This window comes from Belonocnema kinseyi, chromosome 6 (genome assembly GCF_010883055.1).
Source record: "Belonocnema kinseyi isolate 2016_QV_RU_SX_M_011 chromosome 6, B_treatae_v1, whole genome shotgun sequence".
In the NCBI taxonomy this organism is placed as follows: Eukaryota; Metazoa; Arthropoda; class Insecta; order Hymenoptera; family Cynipidae; genus Belonocnema; species Belonocnema kinseyi.
The window spans coordinates 47,621,181-47,641,390 of NC_046662.1; the positions used below are offsets into that span (position 1 = coordinate 47,621,181).

The 20,210-nt window shown below is 29.3% G+C and overlaps 2 protein-coding genes across 2 annotated transcripts in view; one reads left to right on the top strand and one right to left on the bottom strand.

Annotated features, from left to right (window-relative positions):
- The window catches only part of LOC117174532 (ufm1-specific protease 1), an 11,274-nt gene extending 7,602 nt beyond the window's left edge, over positions 1-3,672 (top strand). The window contains exons 2-3 of the mRNA XM_033363735.1: positions 1,206-1,376; positions 3,254-3,672. Coding sequence (XP_033219626.1) covers positions 1,206-1,376; positions 3,254-3,631 — 549 coding nt within the window. The 3' untranslated portion in view covers positions 3,632-3,672. The remainder of the gene's footprint in view (positions 1-1,205; positions 1,377-3,253) is intronic.
- Positions 3,673-4,000: 328 nt separating this feature from the next.
- The window catches only part of LOC117175371 (dynein heavy chain 10, axonemal), a 122,463-nt gene continuing 106,253 nt past the window's right edge, over positions 4,001-20,210 (bottom strand). Inside the window, exons 56-61 of the mRNA XM_033365080.1 lie at positions 18,817-18,835; positions 17,949-18,153; positions 16,507-16,674; positions 13,336-13,515; positions 9,602-9,748; positions 4,001-4,225 (exon numbers count right to left, since the gene is read on the bottom strand). Coding sequence (XP_033220971.1) covers positions 4,079-4,225; positions 9,602-9,748; positions 13,336-13,515; positions 16,507-16,674; positions 17,949-18,153; positions 18,817-18,835 — 866 coding nt within the window. The 3' untranslated portion in view covers positions 4,001-4,078. The remainder of the gene's footprint in view (positions 4,226-9,601; positions 9,749-13,335; positions 13,516-16,506; positions 16,675-17,948; positions 18,154-18,816; positions 18,836-20,210) is intronic.

Genomic DNA, 20,210 nt, shown 5'->3' on the forward strand with positions numbered 1-20,210 from the left:
TCCCACCCTAATTTTGATATTGTATCGAGCGTGAGACGCGCGGTATGAGGGCGCGCGTTATCCTGGAGAAGCATCGCACTTCGTGCTGGAATGCCCCTCCGTTTCGAGCGATAAGCGGGTTTCACGTGTGTTTTCAGAAGGTTAGAGTGGCATGCAGCCGAGTTCAGCCGAAATGTCTAGAACATTCATTCTACGGTCCTCCAAAATCATTTGTTCTACGCGGCGAATGTTGTTTGGTGTCATGCTGGTTCGCGGTCGACGATCATGCGGCTCATTTTCGACGGTTTCGCGGCCATCCTTGAATGCTTTGGCCCATTTAAACACGACAGCCCTACTCAGGCACTCACTACCGAACTGATTTCGCAAACGCAGAGAAATTTCCGTGTTTTTAACGCCTTCCCGCACTAAAAAACAAATGACAATACGTTGCGCAATGGCGGTCGGTACTTAACGTTCACTCATTGTCGTAGCACGCGCGTGAAACATGCGCTCCCGACGAAAACTATGCCACACTGTTCGTAATGGACCCAGCTATCACATACTCCAGCTACGACCTGCAAAACATACATGCGCGCCATTTACAGCGTTTGTCTCGATCATATTTGAACCACCCTCGTACGATACAAGATCGATTACGCTCACTACGAATACATTCCTAATGTGGGTGGAAAAATCTGCACTTTAGAGAGCGTAGGGATCTAAATTGTCAATTGCACTTAGTTTATCACAATAACGTACCTTCACTTTATTGGATAAACTCAAAATGTATTCATTAGAAATTTTTAATTTGCCAAAAAACAATGCTTTAACTAAGATGGTATACGCGACGCAATGTATAAAGTGCTTTTTTATGCCTGAGGTGTTCGGACATTTTTAAATGACGTCACAAGTGCAAATACTCAATAGGCGCAGGCCTTTTTAAAATTTCAAATTGTAAACTTGTAATATCACATTAATATTCAATTATTTAAAGAAACGTAAAAAAGGAGCGAAGATAATTATTTTTCAAATAAAAAAAGATAACCTAATAATCGATTAAAAAAAAATTGTTATGCTAACCAACACACTTTTTTGTAGGCTCAAATTATCCGATTATCTTTAGAATTTTAACTTCGCCCTAATATTTAATTTTAATTCGAAATAATTAGATATTTGTTATCTTTCTAAATATAGGAGAAAAATTTCAATTTTTACATTTTCTCTAGGGCTGGGGTTGCGGATATAGAACCTTGCAAACAATCTGTTCTTGGATGCAAATAAATAAAAATCCGGATCAAGCAGTTCCAAGTTTAAGAACCATACAAGAAACACTTGTGGCTCTAGAAGACAAAGAGCCTTCTTTTATTGGCTCGAGAGAATGGATCGGAAGTTTTGAAGTAAGGCCATTATGAGTCATGCTTAAAAATTTTAAGATGAAAAAACTTTTTTATTAATTTTTTGTGGCAATTATTTTTTATTTCTTTGACTTTGTTATTTTTTAATTAACTTCTTGCTCATATTATCGAAATTATTTACGGGACTGAAAAATCCCGAAAAAAATTCTGGTCAATTGAAAATTCCAGAAAAAGAAAATATTAAAAATAGAAAACTCCCGAACTGTTAAATACACAAAGAATATTGCCGACACAGAGAAATATCTAAACAATACAAAAATAGTTAAATAATATAATATGGAATAAAATACTTTTATTGAATAAACACATTTTTTTCATTCAATTATTTATTTATCATTAAAAAAAATTTGTATTGTTTAGGTTTGTAAATTTTAAAGTGACGGATATTTTATCATGTGGGAAATTTAGTTTCGGGAATTATATATTATCAGGAATTTTCAAATTCGGTGAAATTCACTGTGCGAAATTTCATTCAACGCAAATTTTAAATGATCTAAAATTTAGTAATAATTTCAGCAGTTTCATCTTTCGAATATTTTCTTATTCTGTAATTTTAAATTGTTCGAAATTTTATTTTTTGGGATTCTTTATTCGTCCCTTATTTACATATTATAATCTAAGTGTTTATGTATTTTTGCAACAGAATAATACATTAAGGTAATTTTTGTGCCGGAAAACAGATAATCGAAAACTAATTTAAAAGTAGAAAATATTAAACAAATGATAATAAATGACATTAATTTATTTATTTTGAAGAATTGTATGCATCAAAGCAAAAAATCTCTATCGTTTTTGAGAAGCTATGACAGCAAAAATACAGGTGAAAATAAGAGTTTTTTAATTATTATTTGAAAATTCATAATTCAGAACGTTTACTCACAAACTAAAATTGTTTGAATCGTGAAAATTAGAATTGTAACTTTCAATTTTTTAGTTGTTAATATTTGCTACATAGTTACTCATTTTAAATAAACAGTTTAATGTTGCTTATTATTAAAAGATTGATATTTTAAAAATTAAAATCTTTCAAACTCACCGGGTTAAAAATAGAATATTTTATATTGAAACAATATTAAAATACAAGTTGAAATTTGGTTAAAAAATAAATTCGATCTCATTTCCTTGTTTAGCAGCACCCTTGATAATCCTACAAAATTATTTGAAATCTCAGTGAGTTTCTCGGTATTTTTTATAAGACACTATGTTCCTTAAGATCCTTTAAAATTTTTCAAATCCCTTAAATGTCGTAAAATCGCGTGCAACATTTTGAAATGTTTAATAGCTTTTAAAAGTTCTTTAAAAATGTTTAAGGCTCTTACAACGACTTGAGTTTTCGCCGGATGCATAATATAGTACGTCTACAAGAATGCATTGTTTAATGTAATATTTTGACCACGTGATATAAAAGCAATTACACAGGCCAGCACATAGAGATTTTTTTCGCAAAATGTTCTCTTTTTGTAATTGAAAATTGAGTGTTTGCTTCGCCTCTAAAACGCAACACGTTAGCTTTGTGAAGGCCGGACTGCAGTCACTCGGTCCAGTTTCAAGTCGCATAAAATCTACAAGGACATTTCTCGAAAAAAATCTCTACGTTCCGTCCCGTATTACTTTCGGTTATGTTGAATCTTTGGACGTGCTTAAAATACTACATTAAATAATGCATACTTCTAGACGTATTATGGATCTGGCTAAAAGCCAAGTCATTTTAACAGCCTTAAGTCTTTGAGTCCCTTCTAGACCCGATAAAATCCCTATAAACCCCTATTTACGGGTCTAGACACGATAAGCTTATATGTTTTTTCCAATATACTTTTATATAAGAGTTTAATTTTAAAAATAAATAATATTATTTTTAGATTTGTTTGGTTTTGGATAAGCTCCACAATGTGCTCAGTAAGATAGTTCATGTACATAGTGGCAAAGATTTGGTGAAGAATGTTGATGTTATTAAGAAACATTTTGAAGAAATGGGACCTCCTGTTATGATGGGTGGAGATAGAGATTGTTCTAGTAAAGGAATAATGGGTATACATATTGGAAAAGGAGGAAAATATTTACTCGTTGTCGATCCACACTTCACTGGTAAAGCCAAGAGCATCGAACAACTTCAAAGCCAGAATTGGATCAAGTGGCAAAATTTAGACGATTTTATCGATAGTTCTTTTTATAATTTATGCCTTCCGCAGGCGAAATTCATAAAAAGGGATGAGGATGTTTTATACAAAATAAAGTGAACAAAATTGTATTAATTCTGAGTTTTGATATTCTGTTTTTGATTAGCATAGCGAAAAGGAAGAAACAAGAAAAAATATCAGAAAAAATTCTCCATAGCTCGCTGGGTTTCGAACCCAGCTCTACAGATCGCCGGTCTGATGCTCTAGTCTGCTCTTGATCTGAAACAATAGACCGGAAATCTGCAGAATGGGTTTCAAATCCCAGCGGAGGTGGAGATGAATTTTTTCACAGTTAAAGACTATAACACTTTTGGTTTGAAATAGTATTTTTGGAAAGTTTGACAGGACTGGAAACTTATTTAAAAATCTCATATTTTTTATTTGTGTAAACCATATTTATTTCTAATTGTGCACAATGTGAAGCTACTTATAAGCTTCGATATTTAAAATAAAGTTTATTACAATAGGAATGAATTGAAGATACTGATTATAATCTGATACTAAGATTCAGTCGGTGTTCATCACAAGACTGAGTCCTTGAAGAATCCAGTGTGATTTATGGATCTCTGTACGAAGATTTGCTTCAAAAACCAAACCAACACCCATGGCATTGCGTCGATCTGAAGTCGTGTATACTGGAGTTTTTATGGTATTCTATAAAAAAAATAATGATTGGAAGTTATTATATTATTATTTAATATTATATACGTTGGAAACGTATTTAATTAGATAGACCAAATCCAATTCATTCACCACTACCACCACAACATCCTAAGGACTTGGAGCGTCCTCAGGTGGTGGATAGGGGAATGCTCAATGGAAACATAGGGTACGGCAGAAATAAATTAGGCTCTGTGGACCAAATACACATGATCGGTGCCGGACGTGACCAACTGGGAGTGCTTCGATCCGTGGACGGTAGGTTGTAACATGGATAAAGCTGACATGAGCTTGCTCTGTCGAAGTGTACTAACGTAAAGCTAAACACTCTAAGGGTACCATAAAAGATATCACTCTATTAGCATCTGTGGGTGTTTCAGCCATGACATGTGGACAAGTTCTTGAAGATCTTACTGGGAGCGACCATCAATTTATGGGTTGGAGCAAACCCTGGTGGAAGAAGAGCCCATGCTGGCTTCGCGGGATGGAATGTAGCAAAGCTAACCAGGGCTATCAGACTCATTGGCGAGGCTATGTGCCTCACAAAGGCAACGAGGAAACTGGAATGCGACATGTCAATGTCTAAAAGATCAAGGCACCAGCAAACGGACCACAAAGGCCATAAAAACAGCAAGAGGAAAGTACATATCTCGCTTCTTGACGGAATAGAAAAAGACGTCTGGGGACGTCGCTACAAAATTGTTAGCCGCTGCCTTGGATCTCGAGAGCACTCTTTTCAGAACATCCAGAGAATACCTGTGCCCTGATCCCAGTGGTGGAAACGGAAGTACAGCTCTTTACCAATGACGAACTACACAGTACTGTTTATCCCTAGGGCAATCACAAGGCTCTTGATCCGAATGGTATTTCCTTTGAGATTCTTAAATTATTTGCAAGTGAATACAAACTTGTAATTCTAAAAACTGTACAATGCATGCTTGTTAGCTGGCGTATCTGCGAAAACTTGGAATGTACTGCGGTTGATTCTGTTTGACAAGGGTAAGGGTGTACCCATTGCTTTCTCGTCCTTCAGGTCGCACTGCATGTTAGACAACGCAGGCAAGATTTTTCAGAAATTATTGCGGGCGTGACTACGTATTGTCGTTGGAGAAGTAGTTGAAACCAAGGACATGGAAGCGTAATTACAGAACAATAAATTTCAGTATGCTGGCCGCCCTCGATGTAAGGAACGCCTTAAACTTAGCGAGGTTTGTTGACATCCTAGATGCACTTGAGTCTCGATTTATGGTGCTGGCGTATCTGGAAGGGTGATCAGCGATTAGCTGGAAGGCAGAAAGTTGTAATAAGATTCCACAGAGGGCCAAAAAAGGTGAAAACTCACTACTGGAAAAACCCATGGGCCTGCACTTGTACCAGACCTATAGAATATAATGTACAGCCGAGTGCTAAAAATCATTCTACCTGAGTGGGCCAAATTAATTGGACTTACAGATAATCTTCTGGCAATTATATTGGGAAGAGATACAGAACAAGCCCAACGAAGAGTAGCAAATGTCACTAACCTGGTCAACATCTGGCTTAAGAAACATGGACTCTCATTGGTAGATAGTAGGACGGAGATAGTCGCCCTTACGAAGTAGTTACACTACGGAAACTTAATCAGGTTTGCAATTACAGAATAGTCTGTTGAGATTGTTAAAGCCGTTCGATACCTTTTAGAAACTGTGAACCGAAAGCTCACGTACTAGCCACAAATCTAGAGAAATTCTGCTAAAGCAAGTTCAACGGTGGCGATCTCTCCAGGTTCATGCCTAACCATGCGCATAGCAAGTGCGTACCACACTGTTTCTGCTCCAGGGTTGGTAGAATAAAGGCGGGTTTTAGTCAGATAGTCAGATAGAAGTCTTGTGCAAGATTCTCCCCTGTTCCAAATAAATTTACCACCACTACCATCACATCCACCACTAGTAAATACCACCATTTGGCCACCATTAACTATCCGCATACTTACTGAGTTTTCAAGGCAAACTGAGACAACTCATATGCATTCTTAGGCGATAAGATAGGTGCGCCATATATTACTGGTGAAAACTTATTGAGTGTTCGAATCTTGGCACCATCACGAACATTCATTATCGGTAAATAAATGACTGACCGCTGTCTTACTGACTTAGCTGTCACAGGGATAGTTCTTCAATTCCCAACAATTTAAGGTTAGGTTATATAACCGAGAATATGACAGAATTTAAGAGAATTTAAGAGAATTTAAGGATTTATGATTTTTAACAATATTTTTATTGTTCAGCTTATATCAGCAATTGAATATACATTATTTTCTAGCTCAGACATATTCAGACATTACAGTGCTTCATTTACAAATTAAAAAATTTCAAATATATTAATTTATTTAAAAAAAAGTGTTTTCTACTTTAAAAGATAACTCTTTAACAAAATAATTAAATTTTTAACATAATATTTGAATATTCAACCTGAAAAGATAAAGTGTCAGCAAAAAAGTGTCATAGTTTTGATTTTAATCAAAAAAGAATTAAATTTATACAGCAAAAGAAAATAATTTTAAAACCAAAAAGACGAATTTCCAACAAATAAAGATTTTTCACTCAAAAAATAAATAAAAGTTTATCTAAATTATTGAACCTTCAAACCAGAAGACAAATATTATTGACAAAAATGCAATTTTTAAACAAAAAGTATGACTGTTCAACAAAAAATTAATTTTCCACGAAACTGATGCATTTTTACGCAAACAAAGGAAATTTCAAACTGAAAAAGACGTGAACCTTTAACTAAGAAATATCAATCTCAAAAAATGTAAGATTTCCATTTTCTGTTAAAAATAAATTATAAATAATAAAAAAAAAGTATTTTCCACCAAACAGTTAAATTATTAACCAGACATAAGCCTTCAATAAAAAACAATGTTCGCAAATCAACTTTTAATCAACGAGATAACTTTTCAACTTAAAATATAAATCTTTGACAAAAACGCGATTTCTTAGTAAAGCGATTTAACCAAATGTTTTAAACAAATTAATTGATTTATTAATAGTTGAATTTTCTTTTGAAAAAGATTTTAGTCGAGTTTTCACGATCAAACTATGGATTTTTTAACAAAAAAATCATTTTCCACCAAAAAAATTGAATTTTTTATACAAAAACACGAATTTTAAATCAAAAAGGATGACTCAGTAAATTCACTTTTGAAATTTACTCTCCTTGTTTAAAAATTCTTCTTTTTAGTTAAAAATGTAAGTATTCTAATTAAATAATAATAATTTTATTCAAAAATTCACCTCTTAGGTTGGAAATAAAATTACTTGGCTGAAAGTTCAACTCTTTTGTTACAAATTATTTTGTTTGAAAAATAAGATGTTTGATTGAAAACTTGTTTTCTTCTTAGTAAAAAAAGGAATTTTTTCCAGTAAATTTAAGTATTTTGTTGATTTTTTTTAGTTGAAGATTATTATTCTTTTTAATTATAAATGTAACTATTGTTCCTGTTGAATATTCCATAATTTTAGTTAAAAATTCATCTTTTTGGTTCAACAATTATTTTTCAATTTAGAAAGTAATTATTTCAGTTTTGGTTGACAATTTATCTTTTTCTAGTAAAAATTAATTTTTTTTGTTGAAAATCAACTATTTCAGTTGAGGATTCATTGTTTTAGTTGAAAACTTATCTTTTTTGCATAAAATTCTACTACTATTCCAGTTGAAGATGCATCATTTATGTTGAAAATTTATCAGTTTGGATACAAAAATTTCTATTTCAAAATGTAATTTCCGTTTTTTGTTGAAATTTTTCTTTTTTAGTTCAAAATTATCTATTTATTTGAAAATTAATCTTTTTGTTTGAAAATTAATCTCATTTTTTTAAAAATTCATCTCTAGCAACTAGTTGCATTTTTATCAAAAAAATTTTAATTTATCGTAAAGTAAAATAATTTTTGTTTACAAAAAAAGTTGAGTTTTCATCCAAAAAAGATTCCAGTTAACTCAGTAACATCAAAAATTGAATTTTTGTGACAAAAAAATAAGTTTCTACGTAAAAATTGAATTTTATTCCAAAAAGACGAATTTTTTCAACCGAAAAGAATGAATTTTTAACAATATAGTTAAATTCGCTACCAAATAGTTGCATTTTTATTTCAAAAATATCAATTTTTTAACACCAAAATATAAATTTTAAACAAAAAGTAAATTAAAAAAAAAATAGTGAAGTTTTCAAGAAAATAGTATAATAGCCTAATTTCTTACCAAACAGTTGAATTTTCATCAAAAAAAGATTTAATTTCTGCTAAAGACGGTAAACTTTAAAATGAAAAAGACAAATTAAAAAAAAAAGAGTTGAATTTTCAACCTAAAAGTTAACGAAAAAAATGCAATTTTCTATTAATTAAAATAAATTCTGAGATTCTCATAAATTCTCAGAGAATTTATTTCTCGGTTATATTCTCGGTAATACTACCGACTGAAAGGAATCTAAATCTTGTGACAATATTTTTTAAAAAATATTCCTTCATCCTGAGGTTATGATAAAATGAGTCTCTTGTTCAGATGGAATAGTTAAATTTTCAATTAGCAGAATGAACCTTCAAGAAAAAAAATCGATTTTCAAGAAACGAGTTAAATCTTCAACAAAAGAGACGAATTTTCGTCTATAAATAATCAATCTTAAAATAAACAAAACAATGAATTTTAAAACAGAAAACATTAAATTTCTACCAAAAAAGTCGAATTTGCAACAAAATACAAAAGTATCCAACTAAAAACTGAACAAGATTAGTTAAAAAAAACTTAACAAAATAGTTACATTCTGAATCAAATAGACGTAGTTTTAACTAAAATGATGAAAAATTAACCGAAGCTATGCATTTTCAACAAAGCAGTTTAATTTTTAACCAAGTAGTTGAATTATCAAACAAACAAACAAATTAATTAATGCAATTAATTTTTTGCCACAAAAGGCTGTTTTGAAAAAAAGACAAGAATTTTCTAGTAAACAGTCGATCAACAAGAAATTTCATAGTTGATATTTCAAGTAAAAAATTTAATTTTAAATTAAATATTATTTATTGAGTTATAATTTTCTACCATTAAAGACAAATTGATCTGATCAGTGTAGTCCATTGACCGAATCAGCAATTTTAAATGATCTAAACTTTTACCTATCAAACCAATTATTTTAAATTCCTCAATCAGTAACTTTCACCTATTAGATCAGTATTTTTGAGTAATATCCATCCAATCTCACTAAATAAATCCATCATTATGATTAGTCTAATCTATAACTTTAAATTTGTTCATCAGTCATTTATATTTAATTTGAAATGTAGATAAATTTAAATGCAGTAATCTGATTATCAACTATAACTTTAATAAAATTACCTGAAGCTTTACTCTGTGAGCTTCAATTGGAATCACTGTCAATATTGGTAGTTCTTCTATCAGTACTTTCGGATGAGATCTCTTTAAGCAGTGATTTTTCATATCCCACTGTGCACCTTCCAAGTACAACCCTCGTACGTAGCAGCCCTGAAAAATGATCAATTCAAAAGTGGGAGGATCTGGAAATGACAGTGAGTTTATTTTTTGACCTGGTCGTTCGCGAATATATAGGAGACATTTATGCCTAAGGTAAAGAAAGGGGAAATTTGGGATGGATCATAAAGGTAAAATTCGGGGAGGGGAATTGGGGAGAAATAAAAAGTGATAGACAGGGGTAGTAAGAAATAACAATGATAAATGAGTGGGGGGGGGGTAAGGCGAAGTTAACATAGGTGAAGGTGATGTAATGGGAAATGGGTTAGGCGTAGTAGGGGTTATAAGGAAATTAACAGAAAATGAGGGATAGGAAAATAAGGGGAGGGGAAATTATTGTAGGGAAGTAGGGGAAATTATTATAAGAAAGTGAGGGGAACGGATGAGAAGGGAAAGCAGAAGAAGTGATGTTGAATCAAAGAGAATGATGGGAACTGGATGGTGGGAAAGTAGGGGAAATATGGAGAAGAAAACATTTAGGAAGTGTAAGGAAACGGAGGCAAGCAGAAGTCGAGGATGGGAGGGGAGATAATAGATGGGGAACTGAGGAATAGTAATAGTGAATGAGGGAGAATTTGAAGAGAAACGTAGGGGGAAATAAGGGCAAAGAAGGTGAGGGAAAGAAGGAGAAATAGGAGAAGTTAAGGTAAATAAGGGGAGAGGAAGTAGAGGAAATATGAGAATAAAAACATAGAGGAATTGAGGGGGAACGCCGATAGGATAACTGGGGGACGTGAGGGCAAATAATGGCAGATGAAGTAGGGAGTTCAGAGGGAATTAAGAGGAAATAAAAGGTAGAAAATCAAAGGAAGGGGAAATAATAAGTAATTATGGGAAATGGGAGGTGGAGAAGTAAGTGAAATATGGAGAAGGAAACATAGGGAAAGCGAGAAGAGGAGAAGCAGAGAATGCGATGGGAAAAGAGAGGTGGCGAATGGAGGGAAATTTGGGGAGAAAATGTCGGGGGTATAAGGCGCAAAGATGGTGAGGGAAGGTATCGGAAATACGGGACGTAGGGGAAGTGAAGCCTAATTAGCGGAGGAGAAGTAGAGGACAGGAAACGTAGAGAAATAAGGGAAATGAGAGGAATGAAAAATAGTGGAAGAGATGGAAAAATAGAGGCGGATAAGTACAGAAAGTGGAGAATGTTTTAATTTATAAGTGAAAATATTTAATTTTGATGTATAAATAACGATTGAAAAAATAAAAATAACCTAAATTGTAATTTTAAAATTGTTCATTAAAAAAAATTTTATCAATTATTTTTAATGTTTTAAACTGAAAGCTGCTTAAAATTATATAATTTTGAACATTTACAAGTTTATTTATTTATTTTTAAAATTAGAACATTAGAAATAATAGTGTGAATTTATTTTTTGGAACGGAATTTAATTAAAAGTGTTTAACTAAAAAGTTTTAAAAGCATCCATTTTATAGATCTAATTTATTAAGCGTCTGAATCTTTTTTTAATTAAATTTTTTGAAATAGTCAAATGTCGGATTAAAACTTTATGACTTATTTTATATTTTTAAATAATTTTATTACAATAGATTGATAATTTAACATTTGTATATAATATAAAATCCTATTTAAATGTTGTTTTAGTTATAAATATTCATTTTTCAATATATTCAAATGGATAATTTGTTATTAGGAAGGAGAATTTTTATAAATATTTAGCAATTTTTTACTGCTTGTTTCATTGTTCATTTAAAATGACCAATTATAATTTAAGTTCAATTTTTGAACAGTTATTCGGGATAAGTGCAAAATTCTGAATGAAAAATAAAATTCCAGAATTTAAAATTCCCGAGTAATGAAATTTCTTAATATTAATATTCCCAAATTATCAAATTTCCGATCAATGAAATTTCCGAAAAAGAAAATTCCTGAACAGTTTCTAATATTACCTGATTTGAAAATTTCCGACAGAATATTACCGAACAATAAATATGCTTTATTTATTAAAAATACAATAATCAAATATTGAAAAAAAATTTATTTTTAATATTTAAAGTTTCTAGAATTATTGTTTTAATTTCAAATAACAATAATTGAAACAAAAATCGAGAATGAAATTTTTTTCAATCATTATTATTTCAGATTCAGACAATAATTTTAGAAATTTAAAACACTAGAAATATTTTTTTAATAAAAATATTTGAATATTGTATTTTATATAAATAAATAATGTTTATAAAAGAATTGTTTCAATTCAAGAATTTTTTATATAGGATATTTTATGCTTAGCCAATTTTCTGTTGGGCATTTTCATATTCGGGAATTCAAAAAAATCCGTAATATTATAAAATGTTTGGAATTTTATTATTCGGAAATTTCTAAATCGCTAAAATTATAAACTGTTCGGAAGTTTTATTTTTGGGGAATTTTCAACTTAGGGAATTTTATAAATCTGTAATTTTATTATTCCGGAATTTTCCAATTTGGAAATCTTAGTGTCGGAAATTATTTTTCGTAATTTTTCAGTCGTCCCAAATATTCATTTAGAAAAAATCGAGTAAGCTTAAAAGATACTTCGAGGGTTTAAAAAAATTCAAACCTAATTTAAATGTTGGAAAAATGTCAAAAAATCAAAAACAAAACATAGAATTCTGCAAATTTCAAAATAAAAATTGAGAAGCTTTTTAGAAATTTTGAATAGTAGATAACAAGATATCAAAATAAAAACAAATTTTCATGAAAGAATAGAAATTTAACGAGTATTAATACAGAAAAGTTCGAATCAGTTTTAAAGATATTTAGAAGTTTTAAAAAGATTAAAAAATAATTAAAAACTTGAAAGGGTTTCAATTTTTCTTTTAGCAAAATGTAGATTTTCAAGCATTTAGAAAAAAATTTAAAAGCATTTTCAGTATTTTCAAAGGTTTCAATATAATAACCAATTTTTTTTAAGGTTCCTGGAAAATGAAAAATGATTTTTCAATTTAAAAAAAAGTACTTTAAGAAAATATTTAAAAAAATTTGAAAACAAATTTTGATGTATAAATAACAAATACACAATGATTGATTTATAATGACTTAAAATAAAAATGATGTATCTTTAAATTTAAAAATGGTTCAGTTTAAAAAAAAGGTAATCTTTCAATTTTTAATGCTTCTATCTTCAAAACACTTAAAATAATATAATTTTTAAAATTTAAATTTTTTGATGAATAATTCTTCAATTCAGAGCATTTAAAATAATGCGTTTATTTGCATATTTTCAAATCTTTAACTTTGCAATTTAAGAAAGTTTTTAATGTTTTATTTTGCAGTTTGAGGGCATTTAATTTAAAATTGTTTAATTGAAAAGTATTTAAACCTTTTATGTTACACGTATAAATAATTGAGCGTTTATGAAAAAAATGGCAAGCTTTAACTTTAAAACTTTAAAAATTAAAGCAGTTCAGTTTTGACTACTTTAAATAAAAAAAAGATTTAGGTGAAAAAATTGAAATTTTTTAATTTCAATGATCGTGACAAATTTTTGTAAACCGTAAAATGTCCGGAATTTTCTAATGGATTAAAACGGCCAGGCTAGAAAGAGTATAGATTTTTTTTGTAAAAAAATTTAACTTACCTGATCAGGTTTTTCTTCGACTTCATCAGCTTTTGCATATTTCGAAACTGCTGTGTAAGTGCGAGAACGATCCAAGGGCCAATTATTTTTTCGACATGCCATTTGCACCAGGGCCGCTAAATAAGTTTCTGGTATATGTAGTCCAGATAGCCAAATTACTACCGGTTCGTTAGAACCGGCCTAAAATTTTTTTTTTATAATAAATAAATTTCATTGCAAAATTCAAAAGGGAACGTTCATTAATTACGTAAAGATAAATTTTCAAGATTTTTGTGCAAAAAAAATGTATCAACAATTTTTATATCAAATTTTATATTTTTCACATAATATGATCACAATATAATTATTTTCAGTATAAGTGAAATTTAAAAAGTTGAAAAAATTTCCAGTGATTTGAAATGATTTTAATATATTTCGAAAATTAAAAAACAAAAATATATGATTTGTCAACAAAGTAATTGAATTTTTAATTAAAAAAGATAAATTTGCAACTGTACAGTTGAGTTTTCTACTAAAAAAAAAAAGAATTTTTCACCGAAAATGAAAGTTATGTTTTTAGTTGAAACATTTAATTTAAAAAAAGAAGGAATTTGAACAAAATAGTTACATTTTTAACTAAAGATATGAATTTTCAACTGGATTATTTAAATTTTTCGTTAAAATGACATTTTCAACCATAAAACAACGATTTTTCAACAAAATAGTTAAATTTTTAATCAAAAGGTATTAATTATTAACGAAACAATTGTCGACCAAAAGGAAAAATCTTCACCATAAAATTTGACTTTCCAACAACAACAAAGATAATTAAAAAAAATGTTTTTAATAAATACGAATTTTGAACCAAATAGTTGGATTTTTCACTGAAAAGGATCAATTTTCATCCAGAAATGTAACAGATACGCTTACAATTAGAAAAAAATGTTCACCAAAGAAATTGATTTTTCAGAAAATAGTTACATTTTCAACCAAAGAAATTAAGTATATGCAACCAAAAAGTGAATTCTTAACAAAGTATTTCAAACAAATAGTTTAATTTGCAAACAAGAAAATTAATTTTCTACCAAGTAAACACAAATTTTTAACAAATTACATGAATTCTTGAGCAAATAGTTAAATTTTAAACAAGAAGATTAATTTTTTAGCAAAAAGGACGAAATTTTAACAAAATATATGAATTTTTAACGAAACAGATGAATTTTCAAGTTATAATATTATTTTTCGATTAAAAAACGAAGTATAAACAAAATTTATGAATTTTTGAATAAAAAAGAGAAATTAAAAAAAAGGCAATAGTTCAATTTTCAGTTGAAAGTTAAATTTCAACTAAAAAAATAATTTTTTACCAAACCATTTTCAACTAATATTAAGAATCTTCAACCAGAAAACTTAATTTTTAATAAAGTAGTTCAACTTTCGACCAATTAGTTGAATTTTCTATTAAAAAAGGTAGATTTTCAACAAAAAATGGAATAGTTAACATTTCAGCAACAACATTATTTGAAAAAATATTTGAGTTGTCCAAATTACATTTTAAAACAAGAAAATTAATTTTCTACCGAAAAAGACGAATTTTTAACAAAATGAATTTCCTAACAAAAAGATCAACTTTCAAGCAAGAATCTTATTTTTCTACCAAAAGATAGAAATTTTAACAAGATGCATGAATTTTTAACTAAGAAAGACAAATTTGCACTAAAAACCAAATTGTCTAATTTTAAGTTAAAAAAATTATAAAATTGTTAATTTGTTACCAAAAAGTTGAGTTTTTAACAAAAAAATAATTTAAACATAATTCTTGAATGTTCTGCATTGTAGAATACTTTTTAATGAAGAATCTTAATTTTCGACCGAAAAGGATGAATTTTTAAGCAAATACATTAACTTTAAAATTTTTTAAAAATTTTCATAAAAAATGAAAGAGTTAAATTTGCAGTTGAAACATTAATTTTCTTCAAAATAAATTAAATATTGATTCAGCAAATGAGATTAATTTTATGGGCAAATAGATAAATTTTCAACAAGAAATTTATTTTTCAATCAGAAAAGTTGAATTTTAGACGAAATAGTTGAATTTTAAGCTAAAATAGGTCAATTTTGAACCAAAAATGAAATTGTTCAATTTTCAGTTGAAAAAAATAATTTAAAAAACGCATTTTCAACAAGTTAAGTTCAACTGAAAGAGACCAATTTTTAACAAAAAAGTTAAATCCTCAACCAAAATTATGAGTTAAAAAAAAATTCTACTCAAATAGAAGAATATTCAACAAACTAAATAAACTTTCTGCCAACTGGCTGAATTTTTCACTGATGTAGAAAAAATTTCTGACTAAAAATGTAAAAGCTAAATTTTTAGATGATAAAAATAATTTTTAATAAAAAATATTTACTTCCAACGGGAGTGTTGAATTTTTAAATAAATATTTTAAATTGCAACCGAAAAGCTTAGTTTTACACCAAAGTAGTTTAATTTTCATATTTAAATTTTCTACAAAAGTGTTGAATTTTTAAGCTAAAAGAAGGAATTTTCTATGAAACAGCAGAAATTTTCAACTTAAAAATATGAATTTTTAGCAAAAAAGTTAATTCAATACCAAAGAGTCAACATAAAACATAAATTTTTAATCATAAAAGATGAATTTTCAATAAAAAATGAAATAGTTACACTTTTAGCATAGAAAATTAATTCCTAACCGAAATAACTAATTTTCAGCATAGAAGTTAAATTTTCGAGCAAAGAGATACGTTTTCAATTTAAACGACGAATCTTAAAAAGATAAATTTTCGAGAAAAGAGTTTAACACTTAATAAAAGAGTTAGACTTTCAATTTAAAATTGATTTTTTAACTAAGACAGTCGACTCTCGGTTTAGCCACTCGCGGTTTTGTAATTCCTAGAAATGGTTGCCCACACAGTTTCTTAGTGCCAGAGGAGAGAGAAGGTTGCGTTTTTCACCTGAAAAATACCAGCATTGCAGCGGCAAGGCGCAGTGCGCAGGAACTCAAATGTGGAGATTGCGCAATATTGTGTATTACAATTGGAAACGGTTCAGACGGCCCTGAATGTTTACGATTCAATCCCCCCGATTTAATTAAATTTATATTCCGTATTTAAAAATAGGGGATCTTGCGTAATTAATGGACTTTCCTAAAATTTTTGATTTTTACTAACCCAATTAGTATATTGGGCGATTCGTCTTTCGAAATGATCCATCCATCCTGCTAGATTTTTCCTGGTGGCTGGGGCTAATTTTGACCATTCTTTAGGCAGTGCTCCATTGTAGAGAGAAAGTGAAATTTCGTCGAGTACTGCATCCATTCCTATCTCACCAGCAATGGCCTGCGATTATTTATTTAATTTCTGTAGTTTATTGTACATTGAAAATATGATTGTTGCATAATTTGCAACAATTGGATTTTTAAATAATAAATTACGTAATCTTTACATTGTTTAAAGAAAATGTCGTTTCACTACTTTATTTTTGAGAAAATTGAAAAATAAATGAGTGCTATACTGAACTATAGATTTATGTAACCTGCGTTTACGGCAGTGCTCACTCATGCGTCACCGACAGTAGCGTAGCGAGAAAGTGGGCAGTACCCTCAGCGCGTTTTTTGCGTTAGCTGTTAGCATGCGTGTAAATAAAAAACAATTGGTACACAAGTTCCCGTACATAAATCCAGAGTTCAGTGTATTTAAAATATTTTAACTATCTTGAGTTCTGATTAGTTTTTACCAATCAGAGAAAAAAGAAATCTTTGATTTTACTGGCCTTATTAATTGCCTACTTTTTTCTTCTTAAATTTTGAATAATTAAAAATTCTTAAAAACAAAAAATAAAAATAATAGTGGATATTTTTTACAAAATAATTGAATCCTTAAAGAAAACAGATTCATTTTTTAACATACTGTTGAATTTTTAACTGGAAAAGGTCAAATTTCTACAAAATAAGAAACATTAAAAAAAGGATGACTTTTGAACAAGAGTTTAATTTTCAAACAAGACAGATTTGCTCAATCAATACAGAACAAAATGCATCCAAAATGTTTAATTTTTAAGCCAAAAGGGCGAGCTTTCTACAAAACAGTTAAATTTTCAACGAAGCAGTTGAAATATAAATTTTAAACTAAAAAATTATTTTTAACAAAAGAGTTGAATTTTTTACAAAATTATTAAATTTTAAGTTGAAAAAATTAATTTTTAACCAATAAAAAATGTTCATGTTAAGAAAAAACAGTTAAATTAAACTAGAATACAAGAGTTGAATTTTAAACTAAGACAAATTTTTCAGTCAATAAAGAAAAAATAATTCATCCAAAATGTTGAAGTTTCAAACTAAAAAGACGAGCTTCCTGCAAAACAGTTGAATTTTCAATTACGTGATTGAATTTCTAACCAAATTGTTAAATTTTTCAGCCCTAAAGTTTATTTTCAACTAAACAGTTGAATTTTCAACCGAACAGTTTAATATTTGACTAAAAAATTAGTTTTGTATAAAACAAAAAAAAAATATAAAAATCGTTACATATTTTTTTTATTGCAGTTGAACTAAAAAACGAATTAATCTTTTTGCAATAAACCTATTAGTTTTAAACTTTAATAAAATATTAACCTTTCTTAATTGAGTTAGTGTCGTTGTCAATCTGTTGATTAAATTATTGAATCTTTCTAGTTCTTGAAAGAGTACAATTGCAGTGGGAGTCACATTTAGACCAAAGTTTCTCTTAACTTTTATCATGTCATAAGGTGAAGGAATTTTTGTTAGAATTTCTTTTGCCACATTGTCGATAAATTCATCTCTGCTTATTCCAGTAACACTAACAGCTGTAAAAAATCTTTTAATTAGGTGTTTGAACCTTAAATCAGGGTGGCCACAAAACTTAATGAAAAAAATTCCCTAACTCTTCCGTAATATTTCCCTGACTAATTTTTAATTTTTCCTGGCCTTTAAAATTTAAATACGTTAATTGAGTCGTTCAAACCTCCTTCTCTCATAATTTTTCTCCTCTGCTCCCCCTATGTTCCCCTCTCCTCACTTCCCTGCCTAACACACACCTTCCCCTTTGTTCCTTCCACAGCTATAACTTGTTCTTCTGTTGTTATCCGCATTACCTTAATGGTCCTTCCCTCACTTCCCCTAACTACTATCCATCACTTCTAATCATTTTCTCTACTTCCACCCAGTTCAACTCTCTTCCCGTACTTTCTATCTATAATTTCCCCTCACCTACTCTACTTTCCCTCCTCGAATTATTTACAACTTCTCTTACTTTACCCCTGCACTGTTTCTCTACACTACTTTCATTTCCAATAATTCGCCCTGCTCCACTAAGCTGCTTCCTCTCCCTACATGTTCATCCACCCCCTCTTATTCATAATCACTTCCCCTCATTTACTCCACTCGCCTTCCTTTCATTTAAGATCGTTTTCTCTTACTTCATCGCCCCTCATTTCTCCTCACTTCCTCTACCCTGAATTGCACCACTTCCTTTAACCTTACTGCCCCTACCATCATTTCCCCTATCTACTCTCTCATAATTTCTCCTAACCTTCCCTCACTTCCCCATATAGGAAAAAAATACGACGGATTGATCGGAATACGACCAACTAATTTTTAATCCACAAAGTGATTTTGATTCATTTTAATTTTCTTTTGAATTAAGCAAAATTTAAAAGAATTTTATTCATAAGACTCCAAAGCAATTCAAGTTCAAATCATTTTTGTTGTAGAAATTTATTTTTTGTTAAAAAATTCATATTTTTATCTTGAAAACTCAACTGGAATCTTTTCTGGATAAAAATTCAACTATATTTTTGAAATTTTATTAAATATAAAAATTCATCTGGTTTAAGAGAAATTTCATCTGTCTCCGATATAATTTCAACTATTTAGTAGAGAATTTAACAGTTTTATTAGAAAGTCTTTTTTTTGTGTTTGAAATTCGCATTTTTGTATTGAAAATTCAATTTTATTCGTAGAAACTTATAACTTGTTTCAAAGTTCATATTTTGATCGTGAAAAGTCAATTGAAATCTTTTTAACCGAAAATTTAACTCTTTTAACAAAATTTATCTTTTAGATTTGAAAATTCATCTGTTTCAGTTGAAATATAATTTCTTAAATGAAAATGCAACTTTTTAGTTAAAAATTCTTTTTCTTTATTTGAGTATTTAAGTATTTTGTTTACAGAATTTTGTTGATTCACTTTGTTAAGAAATCATTTTTTTGTTCTACTTGGTAAAAGTTAAACTGCATTGTCAAAAACTTAGTTTTTGTTTGAATGGTTATGAATTTACTTGAAAGTTATACTATTTAATCTAAAAGCTTCTTCTGGTTTAAAATTAATTTTTTTATTGGAAATGTAACTTTTCCATTTTTTTAGGATTGATATTTTTTAGTTAAAAATGCTCCTTATTTAGTAAAAAAGAAATAATTTTCTTGGTTTGAAATTTCATGTTGTCAGCTAAAAATGCATCAGTTTCCTGTAAAATTAATATTTTTGCTCAAAAGCCATAGTTTGGTTTGAAATACTAATTTTCGTAGGAAAAATATGTCTTTTCACTTCAAGTTTCAACAATTTCGATAAACTTTTATTTCTTTCTTGAGTGAAATTTTTTGTTTTCAAAATTCGTCTTTGGTTTAAAAATGTTTTGTTTGTCATACATTTAATTTTTTTAGATTTAAATATAAACTATGGTACTTTCTTCTTAACAATTTATCTTCAGAAGTTGCAAATTCAACTATTATGTGCAAAATTTAATTATTTTGTGGAAAATTTAAGTACACCAAACTCTCGCTTTCAGTCACCCCGTTTTCAGCCTTCCTAGAATTGCTGGCTCACGCTGGTCCTCAGAGGAGCAGGGCGAGAGAGGT